This window comes from Echinops telfairi, unplaced genomic scaffold (genome assembly GCF_000313985.2).
Source record: "Echinops telfairi isolate 266 unplaced genomic scaffold, ASM31398v2 ScPeMD7_24;HRSCAF=84, whole genome shotgun sequence".
In the NCBI taxonomy this organism is placed as follows: Eukaryota; Metazoa; Chordata; class Mammalia; order Afrosoricida; family Tenrecidae; genus Echinops; species Echinops telfairi.
This window is the reverse complement of record NW_022103921.1, coordinates 4,522,180-4,542,788: the sequence shown is the minus strand read 5'-3', so window position 1 is coordinate 4,542,788 and position 20,609 is coordinate 4,522,180. Positions and strand designations below refer to the sequence as shown.

Below are 20,609 nucleotides of genomic sequence, written 5' to 3'. Positions count from 1 at the left end.
ATGGCATGCTGCTGGCATAAATCCAAAGAACCAAAGTTTGGATGAAGAGCCAGGTGCATTATCCAGACCCATCAAAAAATCACGCAAGCTTTTCCCAGTGTCCGCTTCATTGGAAAGATCCCACACACTGCAGACGATTTCATCATGGGGGATTACTAGGTCAAAACACTGAGAATCCTAGTTGATCCAAGTTGACACTAAACCCAAACTATCATAGTCTACCTCTTAAGCCGTACATATCTTTAAGTAAAAAATAATTATAAAGTCATACTTGTGCCTATAGTCAAATAATTAAAAGTAAGTGTAAAAATACACGAGCCCCATTTGCAGCTTACATTTTATAAGTGAACAAAACAAAAATACTTGATGCATAAATCCAAGGAGGAAACACTCCTAGTTTGCAGTCCTTGTTTCTGTAATTGTTTGCATGGCCATAGCTAGTATTTAGTCCTACCTTCCTCCACTTCCCACTCCATTATTCCCTTGGACGTCAGCAAACACCCCAGCTGGTCATGCTAGAATGATTCAGACTTTTAATTCCTGAAGGATATGGGCCATTAGTGGTCATGTTGCAATTCAGTTGCTATAGTTTATAGTTGACTTTGATCACAGGGTATTGTACTAAAAGTTGTTGTAAGGAATCTCCTGGATTTCGGATAAATCATTTATCTCCATTATGTATATAATGCCACTCTGATTACTCAATACAGTAACTCCCTTCTTGGTGTATTGATGCAGAAGTATGAGGATCCCAAATTGCCAGGGGACACTCTTAACTCACAGTTCAATTAAATTAGCTTGTGTCTCGAGGTGGGAGTATTCCTCTTTTTGGAACTAAGACCTCCAGATCCAAATAGCATAGAGTTGTTGGGACAGGAAGCAAAAATGTTTTGAGTGACAGTAAGTAGTGCCACTCCATTTCCATCTCTTGGTTCTTAGGCGTGGGAATTGTGGATGCGGGAGAAACAACACCTCTATTAGAAACTGGTTTAGAGAGAGTTTATATAGGCACCTAGAGAACATTGCTGCAACCTTGCAAGTTATTTTAACTTAGGTGGGACTATAATTGTGTTTTTAGAAGGCTATTTCATCTGTCTGCCAAACTAGCTATTTCAGGATGATGGGGAAGCATTGTAAGACCAGAGAATTCCAAGAACATGGATCCATTGCTGCACTTCATTTCCTGTGAAATTAATCTCTCGCTATGAGTCAATACTGTGTGGATAAAGCAGTCTGTAAGTCCATGGATTGCATTTTGGGCAGAAGCATTGTATACAGGGAAGGCAAATTCATACCCAGAGTAAAATGTCTATTCTGGTAAGAACAAAATCTGCATTTTTGGTTAAGTGGTCCAGTGTAATCAGCCTCCCACAGGTTGCTGGTGGACCTCTCCGCGGAATGGTCCCATATCTTGGACTGCTGCTGGTAGGTTGGGCATTCAGCAGTGACAGTAGCTAAATCAGCTTTGGTATATGGAGGTCCTTGTTGCTGAGCCCAGACATTGCTTTACCCCTGCCATCATGGCTACTCTGTCCAGGTGCTCCTTGGGCAAGGACAGGAGCGGCTGGGGAAAGAAGATGGCTGGTTTCTACAGAACGTGTCGTCCTAGCTATTTGCTTTGTTAAGATCTACAGAGGTAAGAATTGGGTCAAGATTCACGAGACACAGATAATCTTCTGTTTTCTTGGCCTGTTTGGAGTGTTATGTGCATGCACCACTTTTCTGTGCCTCCTTGTCAACACCTTTCCAGTCCTTCCAAGCCGTTGGCCGTACAACTAAATCATTGGCCACCGCTCATGGGTCAAAATATGGTCACACATGTGGCCATTTCTCCTTCCAAGCCAAATGAACAATCAAGTGTGCTGCTTGAAGTTTTACCCATTGGGAGGACTTTGTTTTATCATTGTCCTGCAGGAAGGCCTCAGAAAGGGGCTATGAGTCGTGTTGCTGCTGCCTGCTTTTGAGTGGTATCTACATATTGTACAGAATCACTGTAAACAAGCATTAATTTTCTCTCCCTCAATCAGCTGATCTTAAGGGACTCCCTGTGATGTCACGTCTGCAGACTGGGAGAGAAAAGTAATGTGACAAGAATTGAGACTGTGGTCATTTGGTTCACTTCCTTAAGCAACTTACTAGTGTCTTCAGGTCTGAATAGAGGCTGATCTCGTATATATTACTTCCATGTAACGATGGAGTGCTGCAGTGTTCATTTAACTTTGTGACTGGGTTAGACAATGCCCAGTTGATGACGGGATGCTCAGGAGCCTTGGTATAGTGGTTATGTGTTGTGTTGCTAACTGCAAGGTCAGTGGTTCGAAACTACCAGCTGCTTCATAGGAGAAAGATGGGGCTTTCTACTCCCATAAGGAGCTGCCATCTCAAGCAGTCGGGGGCAGTTCTCGCTGCCCTTTAGGGTCACTATGGGACAGAATCAACTCAGTGGCAGTGAGAGTTCAAGCGTCAGGGTGAGTTAGCCGCCATGGTTTTCAGGCTCTACTAAGACCGAGTAACAAACTTGTTTCTCAAGAGGACAGTCATCATCTATAGAGTATGGCAGGACTGTACTCCACAGTCCTGAGGGTCTGAGTTGTGATTCACATAGGAGCTTGCCAAATACTCCAAACTACATCTCTATCTGCCACGGACACCGTGTACATCATTTGATCAACTGCATCATCTGATTCAAGTGGCAGAGTGCTTTGCACAGCAGCCTGAACTTACGGTGCACTTTATTTAGTGAAGTGAGCCCCTTGATGTGAGGTGATACTGTATACTCAAAGAGGATGCTATGTATAAAAGAGAACCAGCAGGTGTGTGCCTCCTTTTATGTGTGTGAAAGGCTAGATGCAATAACTTGAGCTTTACCTTAGAATTATCTTGACAGTTCCTACCCTACTGGATCCAAGAAATTTCACCAAGGACAAAAATGCTTGCACTTAGATATTTCACCAGTAAGTCTAGATCCTTCTCAGCATAATGTCATCATTGAAATGATCAAGTGTGATGTCTCCTGGACGGGAAAGGCAATCAAGGTCTCTTAGGACTAAACTATGACATGAGAGGGTACCCGAAAAAAATTCAGAGAAAAGCTCCGCTGGGTGGACCTTTCGTTATATGCATTTTTCCCGCTTGGCAAGCATCAAGCAACTCACTTTGAGTTAGTGTACCTGGCGGCATCACCAGGGAAGGTTCTCTGGTCACAGTGCATTTTATTCATAAAAGCAGTTTCAATCAAATCTCGATTTTTGTGATGGCTGATTTAAAAGAAAAGCATGCGGCTGTGAAATTTTGTTTCCTGTTCTGAAAAATGCCACAGAACCTGTTGTGACGTTGAACACGGCTTACAAGGAGATTGTTACTGAAAAAAACTCAAGTGTATGAGTGGTTTTCTTGTTTCAAAAAAGGTAAAACGTCAACTGATGACAAACCTCATTCTGGACGTCTGTCAACTTCCCCAGTGGACAAACATGTCAACTCAGTACATTTGGTGTTTGTTCCACCAGGTCAAACTGTTAATTGAGCATTTTATTTCGAGGTTCTGGAAAGATTGCACAACTGTGTGACAAAAAAGCTCTGATTTATGGCAGACGAACTGGTTTTACCACCATGACAGTGCACCATCCAGGCAACTATCTCAGTGTGCCAGTTTTGGGCCAAAAAAAACAAACCACAGAACAACCCAGCATGCCTCTCTTGCCCCAGGCACCTTACTCACCTGACCTAACTGTGCCACTTTTTTTGTTTCTGTGAATGAAGCTGGGCATGAAAGGACAGTGATTTGATGACAGAAGAGGTGAAGAAAATCAGGGAGTTGCTGTCAGCCAACCAAACAGATGAGTTTGAAAAATGTTTCCAAGAATGGAATCCCAGATTTGACAAATGTATTAAGTGTGATAGAGAGAACTTTGAAGGTGATAAGGTGGTTTTGTAAAAAAATGTAAATACATAGCTTTTGGGGAAAAGATTGTTTTTTGGAGGGGTACCCCTTCATAGCGCTGGCTGTTGATAGACCTGTGAGTTAGGAGCGTAAAAGTGTATTTATTATTGTTGGCCTTGCCAGCTCAGGCTTATTGCTTCAAAACCAGAATGGATAAAAAAACCATTAGCCGACCACATCAATAGCTGCATACTGGGTACCGGGAGTAAGTATTAATTTTCTCAGGCAGTAAAACCACATCTGTAGTAGGATTTACAATTGGATTTGCCAATTAAGTTCATTCTTAGTTGTCATTCCACATTTCAGAGATTGAATATGGGGGCACTGCCAGTTGCTGAGAATGTCTTCCAATTCTGTGTTCTGGAACTTAGGAATCACTATAGGATGGGCTTGGGGACCCATCGGACCCATTGTGAGGTACACCTGTGCTGAGACTCCATTAAACGTCCCCTCCATTCTCACTCTGACTGGTGGGCCACAGTGATGTTTTGGGTCTCCTGGAATTAGTGTCATTTAAGAGTCAGTGCCCAGGAATTCCCCCAAAGTGTGATTATTTCCCTTTCCCTAAGGAACAGTCAGTCTTACAAAAGACCACAGGTCCCCTTGGGGAAGGCTAGGAGAAAGACGAACGAAGCTTTTGGCAATAGTTGGGTCCTTCTTCAAAGTGACTGGCCTTCCTTTCATTCAGTGGGTTGTGGGTCTATAAACTGCCTCAAGTCTGGGATTGATTGAAGGGTTGTGCCTCTTTATTCTGGCAATTGGATGTAGACTGCCATTCCCATGACCTAGAATTCTTGCACTAATACAAATCAAGAAAGTATTTAGTAGATGTCTCAATGATTTCACTCTAAGGAGCACTCTGCCTAAATTAGCCAATGCCGTTAAGTCTATGTGAGTCAAGTAATCCAGATTTATATGGTCTCTGCTGTCCTTTGTGATAACCATACGCACTCTGTACTGGCACTTGGCTTCTAACACAAGGGAGCCCAATTAGCTCCATTTAGTTTGGTGTCTTCATGCCATGAGGGCACTTTGCTCAGTATAATCACAGTACTTTTCAGAGATACTGGGGCTCCCCTTCATCAATTTTTTCCTCACAATTGTGCTAAATGATGTGTCCTTGGGGCACTCCCATGTGTGGGTCTATATGTCTTTATAAATCTAACATGCCAACTTCTCTAAGCCTTTGGATACCTTCTACATTATACCAATGTAGGTGTGGAGTAAGTATAGTACATCACTTCCTGGGTCTTCAACAACACCTTTTGTGACTCGCTGAGACTTAAGTCTACTTACAGGTCTGGAAGCAGAAATAGGTAATGAAGGATTTTCCTGGGATCATTCAATAAAGCCAAGGTGCCAGACCATCAAATGTAGAAGCAAAGGATAATGATTTTACTGATAATCCATTAGCCGACAGAGATGGGATAATCTCTGCAGATAGAGGAGTGGTGCTGTTGGCTGGAATGCTTCAATGGAATTTAGGGGTCTGCTGTCTCGATTTTCCTGATTATTCATATATTCCCATCCCAAGTATCAGGGTAACAAGCTCTGGTGGTATAGTGGTTATATGTTGTGTTGAAAACCATGAAAGTCAGTAATTGGAAACTACCAACCACTCAGAAGGAACCAGATGGGGCTTGTTATTCCTGTAAAGAGTTAAAATCTCAGAAACCCACAGAGGCAGTTCTCCGCCCTATTAGGGTCACTATGAGTCGGCATCAAATCCATAACAGTAAGTTTGATTTCTTAATCTCAGTTGAACGTCAGAGCATTTAAAGTTGGGGAATCAATTGATATTATAATCAGTCACTCTTGCTCACACTTAATACTAGTCCCAATCTAAAAACAAGTCGTTCTGAATTACATGGCCCTACTTGATATTCCCCCTCTTGAAGAGATCATTGAAGATATGGGTGCTATAACTCAGTGTCCTGAAGAAATCAGATGGTGCCCAGCCATCAGAAAGAAGAGTCTCTGGGTCTTAAAGGTTTGTCTTTAAACAAATAGCCATCACCTAATTCCACATGGAAGAAGCACACCAGCCTATGTGATCCAAGGATTGTAAATCAAACCCAAATCTAAAGGAGCGAATGATATCAGAGTTTAAATTGTGAAACACCCATTTTGGAGAAGGCTTTGGATGACAGTGGAGCCTGAAGTCCATTCACACTTGACACTGTCCTTACATGGATGAAGTCTTGGCGAATTCCCTGTGACCATAGTGTAGGGATAGAAAGACCCTTGCTATCATACAAAGTGCTTAGTAAAATCTATTATGGCAATTGTAATTAGGTTCAAATGTAGTACCCTATCATGTAATTGCCCTTTTGACATATTTTGAAGTTTTCAGTTAATGATAGTTTCTGCTTTCTCTTTAAAGTGTTTGTCATTTCTATGTTAGATCTAGTCATTTTGTTCTGTTTGTTTTGTATGATTTTGTATCTTGTATGATTTTCTTTATATGAAGCACAAAAAAAGTAGATCTATAGAGGCAGTAACTGGATAGGGGCGTGTCGGGAGGATGATGGAAGTGGAGCGCTAACAACAATGAGTATGAGAAGAAAATGTTCTGAAATTGTGGTAATTGCACAAATCATGATATGATTGAAAAATTAAATTGTATGATATGTGAAGTATATGCCAATAAAATTATTTTTAAGATTCAGCCACTCATGATAAGACTCTGGGTTTGGTTTTCAGCACTATCAGTTGTTACTACAAGAAATAAGCCTTTCTTTCAGGACATATGTGGAAACGTTGAGGTCTTTTATTTGGTACCTGAGCCTTACCTCTAAAATCTTGAGCTCATCTCTTTTCACCACTTTATTATAAGTAGGCCCAACTAACCAGTTTCCTTTCACTTCACATCCTGTCAAAGCTGAAGGATCAAACATGATGACCTGGGCTACACTTGATCTACTGATGATATTTTGGGTATTAATGTTGCTACCTCATGACACAATTAGCAAAACCCTTTAATGGAGGCAGAGGAATCAATACTGATGGTGGTGACAGTATTGTTCAGTGCTTTTAAAGCTAATCAGACTTGGGAGCCAATGTAGGAAATTCATCTTAGGATTTTGTTTCTCACTCCTGGTACTAAATGTCTTAGGGTTACTTAGGCTTAGCTTCTCCACATTATTAAAACCAGTAAAGCTGACATATATAGAAAGATATGAAAACTTAAAACTCATTGCTATCCACTCAGAGCACCCTATAGAATAGATAGAACTGCCTTTGGGATTTGCAATGCTGTACATCTTTCTGGGAACGGGAAATGAGATCAAGAAAATGGTTTGCACAGTTAAAGAGGTGGGTAAGTTCCAAGTCTGTGTCATAGCAGGTTGGAGGCTTCTAGCTTGCATAACTGCAGAGCCTAGTTAAACCCAAGATCAACAGATCAGCAAACAGACTTCGGGATACAGAGGTGAGTAAATCCAAAGTCACCGGGTAAGATCGCAGGCTCTGACGACTCCCAGGATCTGTAAGCTGCTATCTCCAGCCCAAAGAACCAGAGGTCTCTGAGCCGGCTGCAAGATCCAGACCCTGCAGCAAGCAAGCGAGTTTTTTCCCCATGGCATCCGCTTGTATTGGAAACAGGCCACACTGGAGGAGATCGTGTCATGGGGAATTACTAGATTTTAACTGGGAAACCACAGAATTCTGGGCCAGCCAAGCTGACACAAATACTTGCCTATCACCAAAAGTAATTTGATTCTTTAATTGACTTACTAAACAGCTTGCCTTTATTTGAAAGTTGTTAATTATAAGGTATTTTTGTAGTACATTTTGATACCATTTGATGTGTTTTTCACTTAGATTTTCATTAGTTTGACCAATTAATGTTTTATAGTTTCATTAGAATTAAATATGCCAGTTCTATAGTCATGAGCTAAAAGATGGTGAACTCATCTTAAAGACTGAATTCAAATGTAGCTATCTAAACATTAGAAATTTTTCAAAGTCTTACATTAGAAATTTTTCAAAGTCTTACACAAACAAAGATAAACAGGAAAGTATAAAAACATGCTGAAATTGAGGAATATATGTACTTCATTTTTTTCTTTCATTGTTTAACACTTATTTTTGTTTTTTTCTTTAGGGCTGTTATGAATACTATTCAACAATTAGTGATGGTCTTAAATTCAGCAAGTGATCAACCCTCAGAAATTTTGATTTCCTATTTTAATGTAAGCCATAAATAAAATATTAATTATGATATTTTGGTGAAGGAATTTGAAATTAAAAGTTACCATATTTAATATTTAATTACCTGTCTTCACTCCAACATGTTATTGCCTATTAATTTCTTGCTCTTGTAAACCCCCAAATTAGTTACTATTAATTTTATTTAGTCAGTGTTATTTTTAGATTTACTCATGTTACCATTTACCTTGCTTACCATTCTTTCTTACAACTTTAAGGAATTTTCTTTCAAATATATTTTTTGTTTGGAGTGACATTTACAATGTTTTGCTTTGTTTTGTTTTTGCTTTTTGTTTTTAGTCTAAAAATGTCTTGACCTTAATTTTGTAAGATAGTTAAGGTGAATGTTCAGTTCTAGGTTGCCATTTACTTCCTCTTAGAAGCTTAAGAATTTATTGACTCATCCTGTTGCTAATAAGAAATCTTTTATTATCTGTTATTTCTTTATAGTTAATCTATCATTCACCCTGGTTATTTTAAAAAATCTTTTAGTGTAATATATTTAGTGTAAGTTGAGTTAGGTGTTGATGTTATTTTGTTTATGCAGTTTTGCATTTTTTTAATGATTAATTCATGTGACAATTTGGAATATTATCAGCCATTAATACTTTAAACGGAAGCCCTGGTGATAGAGTGGTTAAGGTACTAACAGGAAGGTTTGTGGTTCAAAGCCACTAGTCACTCCAAAGGAAAAGGATGTGTTTTTATAAAGATACACACACTGAGAAACCCAACAGGACTGCGCTGCTGTATTTCCTCCCATCGGTTTGCTGTCTCTTCTAAAACCAAAAAGCAACCCTTTCTAGTGTGGAAAATGTCGAATATATGTAAAAGGAGGGTGAACATGTAATGAAGGCCCAGGACATGTACAGTACCTAGCTTCAATGATCGTGAACTTTTATCTATACACCCCTCTACCTTCACTTTCTAATGAAATCGATTGAACATCTTATTTCACTTAGAAATCCATTTATCTCTAAAGGAAAATAACGTTTAAAAGCGGTCGCAAACCCCCACAAAAGAAAAACACATCAAAGATCCAGTCTTTGTCATGTGTAGTGGTCTCCTTTATTAACTACACACGTACGCTTACACGCTGGGCTGCCAATCACAAGGTTAGCGGTTGGAAACCACCAGCCTCCCAGCGGAGCATGATGGCGCCTTCCACTCCCGTTGAGCCTCGGCCCCGGAAGTCCGCAGGGACAGGTGTGCCGCCCTATGTACCGCCTGAGCCAGACTGACCCGGTGGGAGGGAGGCGGCTCGTGCAGGTGTCCACTGCGCGCCGGACGCGGAAGCCCCGGCGCTGTCCAAGCGCGCAGCCCGGGTCGGCCGGGCACGTGCACGCCGGGTGGGGCGGGGCAGGGCGAGCGGGCGACAGTGGCGTCACCGCCGCCGTCCCCCCCGCTGCCCGTCCGCTGCCCGTCTCCGCCCCCTTACCGCCCCCTGCCCGCCCCTGACCACTGTCAGGGGAGCCCTTCGCCGCTCGGCCTCGCCCCCCAGCCGCCCCCTGCCCGCCCTTAGCGGTCACCGTACGGCCATGGTAGTCCCCGTCTCGGCACATCGGGCATGGAATCACGGTGTGCAAGGTAGAAATGCTCATAAATGGGAGCAAACGTAGTGGAAAAGAGCAAATTCTCCCCTTGCATGCGAAACCTTAAGAAATATATAAAATACCGGGAAATTGCTTCTAGACATGCACTGAGTTCCAAAAGCCGAACGACTGAGGTTAGAATGCAGAAACGGTTCCTGGATGTCGCGTGAAGTCCTCTGGCTTCTTTGATTCCCTAAACGCGCGACACCACGAACCAAAGGCCCAGAGGTAAGGGTCTTGGGCCGTGAGGTGGACAGCTGCACGTCGCGATGCGGCCCGTCTTCCCGGGCACACGCGCCGACGGCAGCTAGCGACCTCCACAGCGTCGTTCTTGAAGGACCTCTGCATGGACTGCGTTACTCACACGTCCAGCCCGCGAGAAAAATCTCACTGGGGTAAAAGTCAAGGGATGTAACAAGTTCTATTACATAGCGGCTCTTAAAAAAGGGTACTAAGAAACTCAATACTATCGGTAAATTGGGATCCCAAATTTAGGACTTCCGATCTCGACAGATCCATTATTCGTTTCGAACTCTCAGTCTTGAGCTTCCTAGTCTATCGCCTACCCAACCACGCCACCAGGAAAGCTGGAGACAGAAGTGCACTTTACAGCCCTAGTTCAGTCGCCTTGGAGTCGCAAGCGACCGCAGTGTTGTTTTTTAAAGTTTAGTTCCTGGCAGGGACAGTTCCATTAAAATCGTGGTTTTAACAGTAGAAACAGGGTGCAAGCACCATATTAAGTATAATGTAGCGGCCAATTTAGAAGCGTATCAGAAGAGACTCTAACATCTGTGAGTGCAATGCATATAGCAAAGCAGAGTTACTTTCCATTCCAGTGGTGCTGTTGGCTGATTGAAAATCATTTCTTCACTTATGCTATATTAAGAGGGGTCAACTCTTTTGTTGTAATTTTATAACACACAATGAGTTGTGCTCAGCTAGTAAAGGTTACATAACGAACTGTTGTTACCAGGCAAGCGTCATGGAAACGCGTGCTAAATGAGAGGAAGGAATTAAACGGGAACTTCAGTTATGCCGAAAATATCATCCCTTTGAAAGGCCATGGCATTAAAAATAATTTTTTAACAGTAGAATGGCATCAGACCGTTTAGTGTCCATCTAGATTCTAGATTCTGTAAAATAAAATGGAGTCTTATCACGTCTACCCTTGAAAACTCTTTAGGAAGGCTCTGGATTAGGAATCTGTTTATCTGCCACAACCTTTTCCTCTTTTTCTTCAGTAACGTAAAAAATAACTGTCTTCGGTCGAACATCAACTGACGCTGTTCGTCATTTAGGGGCCGTTTGTGTAAGCTGCACATACAGTAGCCTCACAGCCTCCGTACGTTTGCCCTCTGAGAGGCGTAGACGAACTGACAATGACTGAAGGAATACCTGACTGATAGCAACTGTCCCGGTTTGCTTGAGGACATCCTTCATTGGGTGGCATGTGTTTCAATCCATTGCAGTTATCTTTTACGTCTTTTATCCATATCTTTCATATGCCCTGTCTCTAGGAAATGGGAACTTACTGAATTAGACTTCTGAGTACTTCTTACATGAGGTTAGCTCCGTCTGATGGAGTCTTGGCTGAGGACATTTTCCCACACTCATCCTGGAGATTTCCTTCCTCCAGAACAAAAACAGTTGCTTAACCAATGAGAAATATAACACTTATCTATTAGTATACATTTCTGACAGTCTTTGTTACTCTTTAGAACTATAAAAATATAAAATGTGATTTAGTTTATGACTGAAGAAATTATAGAAATGTAATGACTTTCAATGAAATTTAATGCAGGTGAGCATCACGGAATGCCAGGTTATTAGAAGAAAGTGTTCTTGCGTTGAGGGAGTACTTGAGTAGAGGCCCAATGTCCATCTGCTACCTTAATAGTTAACATGTAAATCTATGTACATAGATTTATTTCTCTATCATTATATAAAAATATATTTGCATATGTATATGCCTGTATTTAGACCTCTATAAATGCCTATTTGCCTCCTAGTTCTTTTCTCCATTTCCTTTTACTTTCCTCTTGTCCCACTATTATGTTCAGCCTTCATTTGGGTTTTAGTAATTCCTCTTAGTTTCATTGCCCTTGATCAAGCCCCATCCAGGCATCCTACACTCTCCAAGACATTGATTTTAGATCACTTGTTTTTCCCTTGTCCCTGGGTTTGTTGACACCTCCCCTTCTTTTCCTCTGCCTCCCCCTCTCCCGTGTCCCCCTCGAACCCTCTGTCTGTTGTTTTCTCCTCTGGATTGTTTATCCCACCTATCTTATCTAGGTAGACACACAGAGACAATTATAAGCACAAAAACCAAACAACAAAAGAAAACAAACAAAAACACCCTCCAAAGCAACAACAAGAAAAAAGACCTCAAAGACAAAAAATAAAAAGGCTTATAAATAGTGTCGGGTTTGTTTGTTGACCTTTAGGAGTGTTGTAACTTTTATGGAAGCTGATTGCTTTGAACCACTAACTTTTTGGTTAGAAACCAAGCTTTTAATCACTGTAGCACCAAGACTCTCTCAGATAATTTAGATAGACTTTTTTAGTTGTGCTCTCATGTTTTTTAGTCACTAAAACTCGAAAATGAAATTCTATTATTTACATTGTAGAAATATTTTCAAATTTGTATCAACATTTGAAACCTAAAAGTCATGCATTACGCAACAGTAAATGTTAAAAACAGTAAATGGAATGTAAATTCTGGTTCAACAATATTTTCAATGTTGGTTTCTATTTATTCCTCTTAAATAAAGAACTGCACAGTGAATCCAAAGGAAAGTATCCTGAAGAGAGTGAAGGATATTAGCTACATCTTTAAAGAGAAATTTGCTACGGCTGTGGGACAGGGGTGTGTTGAAATTGGCTCACAGGTAACTTCATTCATTTTAATTAATATCACTATATGGTAAATGAATTTAAAGGTAGTATCTGTTCAATTAGTATAAACACAAAGCAGTTGCTATATCCTGCTGCTCCTGTATGTTGCGACTAATAGGACACTTTATGCAAAACCGTTCTCTACTCTGTTATAAAAATAAAACCAAGTAGCCATGTCAATTATAGAATTTTAGAAGCTACAAGTAAGGGAAAAATATATACCTCATTTAATCGTTTATATTGTTGAAATTTTAGTGTATACGCCTTTTCATTCTATAGCTGTGAAGACTTTTGTCTACATATGCTTCTAGGAATAGAGGCATAGGATTTTCTCAGAAATTTAAGTGAAATTTTTACTTCAAAAAATTAAAAACAAGTACAATGAGTAAAAGAATATCTGTAAAGTCACAAGCCTAGCTTTATATCTGGTTCTCTACGTATGAGCGGTTTGACCTTGGACACGATGCTTACTTTTCCAGAGATGTGAGGTTTTTGTAGTTAGCAGCCCAGCAAGTAGCCATTACGCCACTAGGATTCCTGCAGAGATGTAAGCTTGGGTATGCTCTGCTTTGTTATGTGGTATATATGAAAACTGTAATTTGCTATACACATAGAGAGAGTATATATTGATATCAGTGTTTTAACCAATTATATGTAATAGTTCTTTGGGATTTCTATGAAATCTATTTCCATAATTTGCCATTTGCAGTGATTCAGTACAGGTTTTTGTGCATGTATGCAAAGGTAAGTCAAAAAGTGCTAATAAGAGGGTTCTAGTTCACATATGCGTAGGTTTATTCCCACCACCACCACCCCACCCAAATATGTTTAAACATGTTTCTGACATCAGTGGATAGTTACAGACAAATCCTCTCAGAAATATATTTGTCTTACTTTTCCTAGGGTCCTTGAAAAAGCATATATTTTGTGTGTGTGCCATCAAAAAATAATTTTACAATAATATTCACTGGCTATGTCAGTCACCTGGTTGCCAGAATAATATATATTTTAATGCAGCATATTAAATCTTGATGTAGGAAGTCAGTGATCGTCTGCCTACTGACAGTTCAATACTCTCGGTGTAGCTGTCTTCTGCTTCTTCGAGCGCCGTGAGTTGTCGGTCTTAACTCCTCAGGTTACAAGTGTGTTTGAGGCAGAGTCCATTTCCCCTAGCTAGTGTTTGCCCCTCGGCGTTCTCTGTAGCCGCCTTTGGAGTGGGTTGTGCACCGTGGAGATTCTGGATTCAAGTGTTCTATGCCGCTTGGCCTGGGTCCCCAGAATCTGCCCAGTGACGGGTCAGTGTGGCTTATTCAGTGCATATTTCCAGGGATCTCCCCCCTTTGGGACCTTAAAAGTACTTTTAGTCATATTTCCCCCCATTTGGAGGTCAGTCCCTGGCAACTAACTCCCATTGTTGGTGTAAATACTGCCCAGCTACTAAAGGATTTATTCTGTGCAAGTGAATAATTCAGGCACTGCGATATGGAATTGGCCCAATATTCCCCTCTATATTCCTCTACAATGACCCAATAATTCTTTCACAATATTGTTTTAAAAAATTAGTACCAGGGGCCAATCAACGACAATATTAATATATTTATTGCTCTAAAGAGATGATTGATAAGGCTCTCTACCATAAATTAACCAGGAGGTCTCTAAGGGGAGCCAAAGGCAGATTAAAAAACACAGATCTAGGAATGGGTTTTGGGCTCCCACTAAATCCTAGCTCCAATTGAACAACAGTTAGTCTTTACATCATGTCCCTGCTCCATTCGCTCCCTCAGGAAAGGAACACAGGAGATATGGGTGCTATAGCAAAATGTGAAGGAATTAGGTGGTGCCTGGCTACCAGATAAAATAGCATCTGGGGTCTTAAAAGTTTGTCTGGAAACCAGCAGTCATCTAAGTGAGATGTCAACTAAGCCCGCATGCATGAAAGACACCATCACCAGTCACTGAAGAATTGTAAATCTCATAATCCGAAGTCCAAGGAGGGATTAGTCTGAGAGCCTTAATTGTGAAAATCCAGTTTGCAGATGGCTATGGATAACAGTGGAAGCTCCAGACACATTGGTGGGAACTACATAGGAAATAAGTCTCCAGTGATCTCCCTCTATCCATAATAAAGGGATAGGAGGAAAGCGGAAATTACACCGTGCGTGGGAGAGATGACGCTAGAAGAGCAAAGGCATGAACCCAACTCAAATGTTCAAAACCTTGTTAGTAGATTCCCCCTCTGATGCGCGTTGGAGCTGATCTGGGTTCTTGCATACGGGGGTTGATCTCAGATGTATTTTCCTATTGGGGGTAACAATCTTGAGTTTTTCTGTATATGAACTCCAGGGGTGATGAACCTATAGACAGAGCAAGTGGAATATGAGTTCTTGGGGGGTTCGGGTGAGGGCGCAGAGGGAAAAGAGAGCTGATATCAAGGACTTTCAGAAGGAAGAGAATATTTTGAAACTGATAGTGATAGTAGTCATTGTACAACACTGCTTGATAGAGAACTATGAAATGATGTTAAGTCTGTATCAGCAACCTCCCCCCAAATGATTTTGGGGTAAACAGAAAGAAACAAACTTATAATCCATCAAGAAAAAAAGTGATTTTGAGATCAGGGCTAAAATCCCATTTTTAACAAAACTCAAGTGGGTTTCTTCCTAAATCATTGAGTCTGTGCTGAAAGTTTATGAGAATGCTGTGCCACGTAAAACAGTGATTTTTTAGATGGATCAGGCATTTTAAGGAAGGATGGGAAGATGAGCAAAAGGATGAAAGACGGAAAACCATCTCCGATGACTGGAAAATTTGGCTGGTGTCCACAAACTAGTGAAAGAAACCACGGCGAAATCATTACCATTGACGTGCAATAGCTGCTGCGGTAGGGAGCTCACGCAGTTTGGCATTTTCGATTTTAAGAGAATTTCTTGGCCTCAGCAAGCTGTTAGCTGGATGAGTGCCCAAAGCATTGTACGGAGATCAACCAGCGCCAGGAACAGCTTTTCAATCCGCATTGCAAGATGTACGCTAGTGAAGGCGATTGTATGGGGTGAATTGTAACCATGGTGTATTAGTCTGGGTACTTTGGAGAAACAAATCCACAGCAACTCATGTATAAGAGAGAGTTTTATGTAAAGAAAAGGTGCATCACGAAAACATCCCAACCCAATGCTGCCCAAGGCCACAAGTCCAACATTAACCCATTAACCCAACACCAGTCCACAAAGTCCTCCACCTCACAAAACAGAGGCAATGATGCTGACTGCAGGCGGAAAGCTGAGTCAGTGAATGAATAAGCATCTCAGCACTAGCAGGGGTCTCCACACGGCTGCTCCAGCACCCAGGGCTGCATTGGGATAGGTCCATGTGGCATCTCCTTGGGGATGTCTTGTAGGAAGTCAGTCTTGCAAGCTGAAGCAGGGAACTGCTAAGGCAGCTGCACCCTGGTGTGACCATCACAAAGCAAGAGACCTGAGAACTAGAAAGGCGAGGCTCACCACCCATTTATCCCTCCGCCTTTCAATTAGCCCCACATGTGATTATCGGCCAGGCTGGCACAATGAACTAACTCACATGTAATAAGGTACAATCAAAACAATGGCTTGCGAGATGATCTGCTGGGATGGTAACATCAAGGCAGATGGTCAGCTCAGCAGTTCAAGGTGACTGGTTTTGTTTGTTGTTTTTTTCCTTTCTGATTCTTCAGGAGGTAATCTTGATAGATTTTTTTTGGCAAACACAAGATGATCATAGGGACTTACTCAGAAATTTTACGAAAATTGAAAACTGTCCTGGTGAGAATAAAGGCCAGGGAAGGTAGGCCAGTGGCTTTTTTCCATCATGGCAATGCATTGCCTCGTTTTTTCAAGGTTAGCACGGGCTGCCCTCTGAAATTTCATTGGGTAATCTTATTCCGTTCCCTGTATAGCCCTAAGCTTGCCCTTTGGGACTTTCTTTTGTTCTCCAAACTCAAAGAAATTGGGGGAGAAAAAACAATTTGGATCCCTTGAGGATGACAGAGGTGCCATATTGTGGAATTCCTTGGGGGAAAGGTTAGGAAGATGGAAACACACTGCCTTCAGAAGTGTATAGGCCTAGATAGAGGATGTAAAGAAACTATAGTTTCACAGTTTGATATTTTTGATTATTAAAAGTTTCTATAATTTTATAGCGATACTTTTGGATTTACCTGTGTACTTATTTGTAGATACCTCTAAAATATGGTTATTCTTTTAATTGATGGTGATGAATTAGTTATTTGCTTAAAACTTTTTTTCTTATAGGTCAATTTAGTCTGAATTTTGCTTATTCCACTTTCACTTATGGAAGGAAACTTGGTAGCTATCTATCTTGAAAAAACATGTCCTAAGTTAAGAGACATTCAGTATGCTTGCTTATAATTATATAAGGTATTTAATGTGTACAGATTATTCCAAGAATATATATCTGTTGAATGATATAGAATGATACAGTAAAGGAAAACCAGGTGCTAAACCTGCCCTCTTGATATACTGGGAATGTTAAATGCCACTTTATACTTCAGTACATACTTTAGATAAGGTAGCATATGTAATCTCCGGTTAACCTCATTTCTAAGAAGGGCCTGAAATGAGTTTCAAGAAAAGACTTTTTGAAATCTGGTAATTGTGGTTTTCTAAAATATTAAAAGCTTAAGCTGTGTTTTTTTTTTTTTTCTTGTAGCGATACAGACTTGGAGTCCGACTGTATTATCGAGTAATGGAATCCATGCTTAAATCAGTAAGTTAAAAAAGAACATAATAGAAAAAAAATTCAGTGCCAGCACAAATAAGATTTCAGTTAAACTTCTCCCCCTCCTGTTTTAGGAAGAAGAACGATTGTCCATTCAAAACTTCAGGTAAGCTTTTTAGTTTAGTTTAGTTTTTTAATTCTTCTTTTTTATAAAAACAAATGATTTGAAATCCTTTTCCATCCCCTCCCCCCCCCTTTTTTGTTTTTAGCAAACTCCTGAATGACAACATCTTTCATAAGTCTTTGTTGGCGTGCGCACTTGAGATTGTGATGGCTACTTATAGCAGTAAGTTAAATTTTAGTAGATAAACATTTTCTTAAATTCACTGCCACTGTGATGATGCTGAATCATAGCGACCCTACAGGACAGGGTAGAACTGCCGTTATGAGTTTCAGAGACTGTAACTTGTAAAGTAAGAGGCGTCTTAATGTGTGGTATATATTTGGGGGCTGAGTTAAGGAGGAAAAAAGTGTATATATTATATATACTAAAGACTGTAAGTGGTCATGAGGCTTTAAATGGGTTATTGTCTGAATTATTTGAGATCATATTAGGGATAGTATTTTACTAGGCTCTGTTTTGGGCATACTGAATACAGGGAAAGTACCTAATTAAAGTCCTTTCAGTATTTACAAAATTGTAAAGTTATAAGGGAGTACTGAACAGACTTGTTGCAGACTGTGTGGTCATGAGGCCGCCCAAGGTGAGAGCTAGAATTTACTTGATACCCAGAACAAAGGTCAATGGCGGTCTTAGGGTTTTTTTTAATATATCTTTAAACATGTAATATTTTTATTAACACAAATGAATAATAGCTACCAAAGGATATAAAGACAGAATTAGTAAAAGAGGAACTGAAATTGGTAAACAAATATCGAAACTATGACTCTTCATTATGAAGTACACATTTAAAAGAAATGTTTTCTAGCTAATCAAATTAGTACAAGTTTAGGTAATTCATCATCAAAGATTTAATAAATGAGTTAATATGCATATGCTAATACCTTACTGGTACAATATTAATCCTGTTAAGAACTATGAAAATAGGTTTTAGGGTATTTAAATCTCTGAAAAATGTATGATAGTGATAAGCCATCTTTTTAGGGGGAAATGTACACATACACCCCAAATTTGAAATTTGACTTTCTAGAAGTCAGTGGATCATAAAATAAAAAATTATGCTCTAAATTAAAAAAAAAACATTTTTAGCCTTTCAACTGTTTAAGTCTTTAACATAACCCTTCAACTTACAAATACTGTACATAGTTTAAGTTACATTTCTTCTTTCATTTTTAGGAAACACGTCGCGTCTTGATCCTGGAACAAATTTGTCCTTTCCGTGGATTCTGAGTGTACTTAACTTAAAAGCGTTTGATTTCTACAAAGTGATTGAAAGTTTTATCAAAGCAGAAACTAAACTGACAAGAGAAATGATAAAACATTTGGAAAGATGCGAACATCGAATCATGGAATCCCTTGCCTGGCTCTCAGTAAGTAGCTTACTAAAATAATTAAAGATATTTGTATATAAGCAAGTGGCTAATAAATTGTTAAGAATTGTTGTTAAACTTACTTCCAGAACAAATATGCACTCTAAAAATAATATAATTTTAATGTGTAGCTCAAGGAACAAGTGGAACATTACAATGGAATTTTTATTTGAGTTTCCTAGGTCACCCAATTTTGATTTATTTAGGATTGTTTTTTCTTAAAGCATAAAAACCTAAAATTTACTATACTTGAATTGATTCCAACTTACAGAGACTATAAGACAGGGTAAAGCTGCCTCTGTAGGTTTCCAAGAGTAAATATCTATGCGAGTAGAAATTCTCACCTTTCTCACTTGAAGTGGCTGCTGGTTTTGAAATGTCACCTTTGCGGTTAGCAGCGCAACATGTACCTCACAGCACCACTCCTTTGTCACCCAGAAACAACGCAGACTTCTTCACTCTATTTTGGCCATTTACTTAAAATAGAGGTATCCTGTTTGAAAATATTTCAACAAATTAATGAAAAGTATGAGATCACAGTATTAAAAGTAGAATAAGAAGTATATTTTATTCATTCAATTTAGGATCCATTTTCCTCCATTGTTAAAAAATAGTCCCCAAAGCTTTAAAAATTTTAAATTAAAAGTATTGTTTAAAGCATTATCGGAGCACATATCCTATTTGTAGATATTTTATTGATAGCTTAGAAAAAGCTCTTGATTATACTTACCTGGCAGGGGAGATACCATGATCACGAAGGTGGTTTTCTCAGGGCGAGGCTTATCCATTGCACTGACCCCTGCGGATGTACTGACCCCTGCGATTTCCCCAAATGTGGGAAATTCGACTGCATAATTTGTGGTAGTGGGAGACTGACTGCATTCGTGCTCTCTCCCATTAAAAAAAAAAAAAAAAAGGAAAAAGCTGTTGATTATCTTTTTGTGTTATTATTATATAGGTAGCATTTCCTATGTAATAATAGCTAAATATTATTTTAAGTCTTATTTTATGCTCTTTTAATCTGTGTAGTTAAGCAATACTTTGTGAATCATCATATTAGTTAATAATAAGAAGTTGTTTACTTTTGAAACTATGTTTGCATGTTAGGCATTTATTAATTTATACCAGTAGAAATGGTTAAAAAAATGGAACTTTAGTTACCTTAGAGTCCAAATCTACACATGTGGTCCTAGTTTTAATTTTGACATTGGTTTGAAAATGTAATGGCTAAGACATAACTTCTCTTTGGTGTGTTCTTCATATTGCTGCATTACATAGGCTCTGCCTTCACTGCTCTACCACTCTGTTCTGATCGCTGCTCCTATATTATAGCTAGAAGGGTTGTGGAAGGAGTCTGCTTGTTTGATAAAGAATTTATAAGTGGTCACCGTAGAGGATCCTTGGAGGATGATTTCTCTTTTCCTGTATTGACCATGTCAGGTTTTCCGAGTAGCCCTATTTTGGAGGTCCACATAACTGCATGCAGAGCACAGACGTAGGGGGTGGGAGTCTAAGGAAAAAGTATTTCTGCAAAATCTTAGAAATCTTTTATTAAGCAAAGATGTCAAGATGTTTGTTTCTCATCCTATCTCCCATGTCGGTTCATAAATGACTGAACACAGTGGTTCTGCCTTCCCAGGCCTATCCCAAAGAACTCTGCTCTGTGATTGACAGGCCTTCCCAGTCCTATCCCAAAGAACTCTGCTCTGTGA

At 39.8% G+C, this 20,609-nt stretch overlaps 1 protein-coding gene and 1 pseudogene across 5 annotated transcripts in view; both read left to right on the top strand.

Annotated features, from left to right (window-relative positions):
• Positions 1-20,609, top strand: part of RB1 (RB transcriptional corepressor 1) — a 189,450-nt gene that overhangs the window by 81,144 nt on the left and 87,697 nt on the right. For all 5 annotated transcript variants that reach the window (XM_045289089.1, XM_045289090.1, XM_045289092.1 and 2 more), the window contains 6 exons: positions 8,046-8,133; positions 12,513-12,629; positions 17,338-17,394; positions 17,481-17,512; positions 17,616-17,692; positions 18,704-18,897. In XM_045289089.1, coding sequence (XP_045145024.1) covers positions 8,046-8,133; positions 12,513-12,629; positions 17,338-17,394; positions 17,481-17,512; positions 17,616-17,692; positions 18,704-18,897 — 565 coding nt within the window. The remainder of the gene's footprint in view (positions 1-8,045; positions 8,134-12,512; positions 12,630-17,337; positions 17,395-17,480; positions 17,513-17,615; positions 17,693-18,703; positions 18,898-20,609) is intronic.
• Positions 19,620-19,794, top strand: LOC115869368 (annotated as a pseudogene).